The sequence below is a fragment of the Drosophila ananassae genome, chromosome 3R (genome assembly GCF_017639315.1).
Source record: "Drosophila ananassae strain 14024-0371.13 chromosome 3R, ASM1763931v2, whole genome shotgun sequence".
Lineage (NCBI taxonomy): Eukaryota > Metazoa > Arthropoda > Insecta > Diptera > Drosophilidae > Drosophila > Drosophila ananassae.
Window position 1 is genome coordinate 20,110,688 of NC_057930.1, and position 7,495 is coordinate 20,118,182.

Genomic DNA, 7,495 nt, shown 5'->3' on the forward strand with positions numbered 1-7,495 from the left:
CCGGGGACTTGTTCCTTATATAGCTTGTTCTAGAAAACTTTGCCGTGGACCTTATCAGACGACTTCCTTAGAATCAATAAATCACGATCCTCTATCTTCGTCTGCTGATTAAAATATTGTTTTCGGCCATAAACACGCGCCGATCCCAGACACTATCTGAAGATTATAAATCTATCTGCTCAGTGGAGCCAATTGGAGACAATCACTCCAATCGAATCAAATCGATCTGATAAAGAACTCCCGATCGGAAAGTCCAGATTTCGAACCTATTCCTGGATGTCATAAATTCAACTCAAACGACATTGGACACGCTTGGTTGGCCAACAAATGTTCTTGCTTGAAGTATTTAATAACCATTTAATACCTTAAAAGCAAAACCCATTTGTCATTTAATCTGCAACACATTATGATGAGTAGACAAATCGCCTTAACCCCAATATATATTGGTTATGCGGTTATCCAAACTCGATCCAAAAACCTCAGAACGCATTCACATGCCGGAGACAGCAGCTGCAATCTGTTCAATGTGCAAAAGTGCAGTCACAAAGAACCGCGAACAGAATAAAGCTTTATCTTATCATACCGACTATACTCGTAAGCCAGACCCTAACCAACTTACCACAGCAGGGACACAGCAAGGGAGAGGTGGCAGGAAGGACAGAAGCGAGTCCTGAACCCTTAGGGCCATGAACAAGACAAACGATGGCGAACTAAGTTGACCAGCCATGAGAAAGTGCAGCAAAAAGTTAACATGACCATGAATTTGAGCTGCCAAAGTTCATTTTTAATTTAGCGAATAGAGAACACATACTTCCCCGAAACGCACTCCAAGGCGAACAATCTATTAAGCCCGCACGGCACCCGAACTCGACTCGATTCGAAGCCAAGTCTCATGTTCTTCTTGTTCCGAAAAGTTGTTGATATCTATTACGAAAGATTTGAAGCAGTTCGCCGGCATCTCTCAGCCATCTTAACTGGACGGGACGGGGCATGGAAGTGGGGTTTGGGATCTGGGGGCAAAAAGCTGCGGGAGCATTCGTTGTGGCAAGAACTTAAAGACAGTTGCCGGTTGAATGGCACTGACTGCAAGCTGGGCAGCCACATTGGGAGTTAGGTGTGAGTGTGTGGGTGGTTGGGGGTATCGCCAGGGAATACACACACCCCTCTACACCCGACCTCCCTACACACATGACATGACAGCTGGTTATGCCGGGCCACAAGGCACGTAGCGCATTGCAGTTAAGATTTGGATTTCCTTCGCCGGGCATATCAAAGGAAACAACGCAAAAAAAAATCAGGAAAATACTACAAAACACTTATCTGGGTGACAAATAGAAAAAGCGAACAATGGAAAGCTGACGGCGGAGACGGCGGGATCTGGCCGGGGCTCACAACATTGAAAGAAAAATGTCTGTGAGTAGATTAAAAAAAAAAAGGACGAGGACGAAAAAAGATGAGGGGAATGGTAACGAAATGAAGAGCGGCTGGAAAATGGAGCTACGGAGCACGGAAATGGCTCACACTGTCGTTATAATAAAGGCACGACAAGTGCTACCTACAGTGCCACAAAGTACAGTAGAAACTTAATGAAATTCCTGGAAAATAATTGAAGTGAAGAGGCCTTAAAGGACTATATTACTTAATAAAAAATAAGACCCTTTTGAAAAATATTATTCATACGGCCCGTATTCAATTCCCCACTTTCGAAAGCCATTTAAACTAAATCCCTTTAGCCAGTACTCACTAAGGACTTTACATGTCAAACTTTACATTAAAAGAAGTTTCAGTTTTTACCCAGAACCCACTGTACCCGCGAAGTGGTCGTGAGCATGGTCATGGCTGCCCACACACACACAAACGCACACAAAGGACACATGTGTGTCGCTGTTGTCTTAGCCACGACCGCCCAGACAACCTGCAGGCGCTTCCTTTGGCTCGTCCTTGCTTCGCATTACCCCGGGATTTCTTTCACTTCGCCCTGCGTTTGCCATTTTGTTGTGCAGTATTTATTTTTTCTATCAACGGACGTATTTGCTGTTGTTGTTAATATTTGCAAGGCGACTTTATCTTAACAAGATCGGGCCAAGGAGCTAAGGATTGGATGGCGGTAGGGGCGAGGCTTAGACCGAGTATGCGATGCGTCTGCCATTTCCTATGTCATTTAAAATCATTTTGCAAGTTTTGAGCTGACTTTGAGTTTGTCTTTCTTCCCCACATCCTCACCATGCCACCATTCTCCTTAGCTCCCTAGCCCCCCATTTCCGACATCCTCCGGGTGGTCCTGTGCACACACTGGATTCGGTTCATGTACTCGGATTTGTTTCGTTATCGTTTGTTGGAGTGTCAGAAAGAACAACTACAGCACTGAGACCAATGTCAATTGCCGGAGAAAGCAAAGCAAGACAAGGCTGAGCCAGATTCTGGTCCAGTTAGCAGTAAGCCCATCATGTTGCCAACTGAATCCAGTTCGATCCAAGTTGATTCGTTTATTGCCATGGAACTAGGCATTAAAAAGTTAATCCCAGAACTACTCCCTCCTCTGGACTTTTATTTGGCCAAAAATTAACTCGAGTTATGGCCATTACTCACTTCGTTTCATGTCCTGCCAACTTAGAGGGCATTTTTCATTGGACCAATTTTCATAAAATGAACTTTACCTTTTCGGAGCCATGGCTGAATAATATTCTGACCCACTCATAAACCACTTTCAACTTTCGGACAGACAATACAGGAGTCTACTAAATCATAAAAAGAGATGAAAATATGATGTGTCCCAGGACCATAAACCATTTGAGGAATATCAACAAAAAGGCGAAACAAAGCACCAACATCCGACCAGGAGCCATAAACCTCCTGCTAGGACCTGCTGGTTAACAAACACACCATACACCATACACCATACACCGTACACCACATACCACATGAGTCATAAAAAGAGTAACAACAAATACTGAATTTGTTATTAAATAACAACATAACGATATCTAATTTCAAAGGCCGGGAGTTGGCTGAATATTATTTAATAAAATTCGTTAGATAGGTTAAAGGTATATAGGAAATAATGGCGAGCCATAACCGGGCATTGCATATATTTGTCCCGTGGGGGGTCCTCCTGGCCCATTGTTGTTACCATGGCTGCCGAGCTGCCAAGCTGCCGGGGCTGCCAGGCCGCCAGGCTGCCAGTTGGAGGCTCCGCCCGCGTCGGCCTATTAACCACATTTTAAGCATAATTGAATTTCGTGCATAAATTTCGGTTTATGGGTCGTCGCAGGGAGACCACGACCCGGCCAGATTATTACATTATTTACTGTGTGCATGTGTATGAATGTGGGTGTGTGTGTGGGTGCCCGACAGAGACAGCAGCCTCGGTAGACAGAGACGGTGAAAGAGAGGGCAGAAGGCCAGGTGGCACCACCAGACGACAGGGGCATCAATTTTATATGACGCTCAGTTTCATTCCCCCCGTGCTTTTCTTCTTTCTCCATTTCTGCTGCTTTTTTTTGAAATGGTTCACTGCCTCCTGCTGCTGTTGGTGAAAGCCCCAAAAATATTTATTAAATTTTGTTTTTATGGTATAAGCACAAACGTGCACCCATCCGCAAGCCAAATCCACAAACAAAACGAATACAAACGCTAAGCAATTGCTTGCAGTCTATTATAGTCTCTAGAGAAGGTCCTTGGGCGAGGAAGTCATAGCTTGGCTAGAAAGCTAATCTTTATAGGCCTAATAGAAATAGTTAATCAAAAATGACAAAGATTAATCATAGGTATTGCTATTACTAAAAGATCTTAGATACACCATAACTATGAGCTCCTCCAAGTACCATTTGATACAGCCTCTGTAGTTTAAACTCATCTTCTCTAATTGAATTTCAGAGGACTATAGAGACCAAGGACTATCGCCAGGATTTTCCAATTGAGATTTCCAACCAAAAAGGCAATGCGGGAAACTTCGGCTGCGAAGCAAACAAATCCTTGGCTCCCCAAGCTGGCAAAACCAAAGTTTCCAAGCAAACAATCGCCGCTCCATTAAACAGGCTCTGCCTCCCCGTGCCACATATGCTCCTCCAGTCACATGTTAAGCCCTCCCTCCGATCCGGAAATGTTGCCAAAAAGAGGGCAACAATTTCAAGTATGAACGGCGAAAGTTCATTGCCGCTTTTTAGGCACTTTCACGGCATAGAGCGCACAGAGAAAAAAAGAAAGGAAAACTCAGCCAAGAACAGAGGCAACACATCAACTTTTTATTAGCTGAAAAATAAACACTCTAAAGGGGGGCTAGGAGGGGGCTTTGAGCCACAGCAAGACGCAAACAAGAAAACAAACAGCCGACAACACAAAACGCAAACAACAACGGCAGCGGCAGCGGCAAGAGTTGAGTAACAAATATTTACAACGCGGTACAGGCAGTCTGCCCCAGAAACCTCTCTCATAGCCTCGCCCCCTGAAAGAGCCCCTTTTGAAAAGCCGGCTATTTGCCTTTTTTTGTTGTAGGTTGGCTGGCTGGCTGGTTGGTTGGTTGGCTAAGACACTGCCAAGGACCAAGTCAATGTCGAGTCCGGGCCGCGGTCCTTCGCGACTTAATAAATCTTATTAAAGTGCGCACAGCCTCTAAAATATGCTACGTTTTTATTTCTTGGCCCAAACACCACCGACTACCCACCCACCCACTAAGGACACCCCTTGGCGGGGCCATTTAAAATGCCTACCGCAGCCGGGGCAGGGGTTCTGTCTACCTTGCTTTTGCTTTACATAAATGTATTTCTTACTTCGCCTCCTTCGCGGCTTACTATTCGGCGGGCCTTGGGACTGTGGTCCGGGTTGGCTTTAATGTACATCAATTTGGGTTGATTGTTGGGCCTATAAAGGCGGGATGGGAAAGATTACAATTGAGTACCGGACGAGGCAAAAATATTATGCAAAAAAAATGGAAAGCTATTGCACAAGATGATTGCAAAAGGTTCTCTTTTTCAGCTGCTTAAATGCTTGACAACCATTTTATAGGATTTTTTAAAGTGAAATTAAGTGAATAGAATATTAATAGAAAATATTATAGAACACTATAAAAGTGTAACTATTACGAACTATTAAGAATCGAATATAACCTCATACTTTTTCCAGTTAAGACACTTAACAAATACCTCTTCAAATTGTTTATTTGATTTACAAAACTGAAATTATCAGTGCTACCATTTCACAACTGTGCTAAGTAAATAATAAAAAATGTATAACCAAAAATAGATAATATTCGTATTACAAAACCCTATGGTTTTGAAATTATTGTGCAAACTACCATAATACCACCAGGCAACTTCCACGAGTTGCTCTTTAAAATATTATTAAATTTTTAAAAAGCATAATTACAATATGCTGCACCTTCAATACAACCTCTTGCCATCATTTTTGTTTTTCTACAAACAACATTAAATAGCTTCCCATGAGGACATTATTCTTGTCAACATTTGGTTCGCCTCAGCAGGAAGTACCAAAGGGACGAGGTCCTGCCGTTGCCCATAAATTTGCGGTCTTAATTCGGTTTAGTGCCTTGCCCTCGATTTTGTTTCGCTGATTTTTTGTATTTATTTTGGTTTCCCCTCACAGTCCTGATAGTCCTGGTAGTCCTCGTAGTCCTCCTAATCGCGCTAAATTAGATATAAGCCGATGGCCAGGACCGAGGCCGGAATTATCCAACTGCGCCCTGAGAAGACAAGGCAGCAGCGGTGATTGCTTTTTTGCTTTTGCGTTTTGGCATCTAAAACAAATTATCGAATTAGTTTGTTTTTGTGTTTTTGGCCAGTTTTTATTAGCTGTTTAGCGAGTTATTTGGTTAGTGATATTGTTTCTCCTTTGTTTATTGTTGTTTGAGAAAGGGCAACTAACTGGCCAGAAAACCAAAAACAAGTTAATTGTCTGACAGTAAATTAGGTGAACCATCTGCGGCGAATCGACGTAATTGATAAGGAAGTCGCCATCGATAAGGGCAAGGGGATTTAAAACGGAATTCCCAAGGCTATTTATATCTTATCAATAACTTGAGTGAAGTAATCAGTCAAGTGCTTTTTTTTTTGGTGGCCGGATAGGAATTCCCCAACCTATTGGTCATATTTAATGGCTAGAGGTTGACAAAGATGGGGGTATACTCTTGAATAGTTGGCGTTTTTAGTTTTATTTATTATAAGTTGAGTCAGAGTTACAGTGCCATAGATATTTAAAAGAATTCCCCAAAAACAATCGATGTTATCACCGTGACTTCAAGAACCTTTCGCCAAATCATAATGATTTTGATAGGCGCTTTCCGAGGGCAATCAATCACGGTGTGTAGATGGAACGGCGTCCAGCCAGATTGATTGCCCATTGCCGGGAGCCGGGCCAGTTAAAATTGGGAATGGAAATGAAAATGGATATATGATGGAATCCCTGTTGACGGATATCATCTCGAAATCGAACTATTGACACAGGGAATGCCGCACACGGATGCTTGCTGTTGCCACAGAATAAGTTTTTCACACGTACGTATCCTTTTGCCTCCTTATTTCGAATGGCTTTTCCTTTTTTTCCGGCCGGCTCGTTTCTGATTTTTTATTACGGGGGTCGCAAACCCCCAGCTCCCGGTCCTTCCTCCTCACTGAGTAAACACTATGGCATCGCCGGCTGACCAAGTATGCCATTGAGGAGATTTCTTTTGTCGCGACTGAGGCAGCTACGGGCCGCCAAATATTTTTCATGGACCAACTCGTACAGCTCCTGCTGGAAGTATCCGTGCTCCAGCCAGTGCTCATCCTTGTGGCTCCGGCGTATTTGCTTATCCCTCAACCGGAACTCGCGCCACAGCATCTGGATCTGCAGCCATTTTTTGGCAATGAAGTCCTGTGTTTTTCGCTCGAACGGTGTCTTCTTGTAGTTGGAAATCGCGTGGAAAATGAAATTTGCATTGATTTGTTGCTGCAATGCCAATTGGTCCAGGACCAAGAGGCTGCCCTCATCCACGGCCTTAAAATGGGCCGTTGTTGGGTAACTGGAGCTCAGCTTCAATGCGACAATATTCGGCATTATGTTTGTTTGTTGTTTTTTCTCATATATTTATAATGTATAATGCGTATTTTATCGTCTGTCCTGTCACCAATTATAATTTATTTTACAATTTCTGCTTGTTCAAGGGTTTTAATTAATAATTCTGACGTTTTTTGCAGAGGTCGCTTCTGTTGAATTCCTCAAACTAGTGTCGGGAATTAACTTTGCAGTGTTTTTATATCAATTTCGAGCAGGCCTTCGATAGCCCACCGGGCATAAAAATAAAGTGTCGTATTGTGTTTATTTTTAATGGGGTAGTTTCCACCTGATAGCGGCTATAATGAGGTAATGCCCCACAATCAGTTCTAGACAGTAAGAGCTATTTATTCCCTAGTATAGGAAGGTATTTGTAGATATTTTTTTTAAAGATAAATATTAAATCTTTCTTTTATAGATTGTATTTTTGGTATATATACATTTTAGA

General features: G+C 42.8%; 1 protein-coding gene across 1 annotated transcript; it reads right to left on the minus strand.

Annotated features, from left to right (window-relative positions):
- Window positions 1-6,147: 6,147 nt before the first annotated feature.
- LOC6498255 lies at window positions 6,148-7,229 on the minus strand. Its single transcript, XM_001962374.2, has one exon. It carries the CDS (start codon window positions 7,048-7,050, stop codon window positions 6,637-6,639), a length of 414 nt encoding a protein of 137 aa, XP_001962410.1. The 5' UTR covers window positions 7,051-7,229; the 3' UTR covers window positions 6,148-6,636.
- Between the last annotated feature and the right edge of the window lie 266 nt (window positions 7,230-7,495).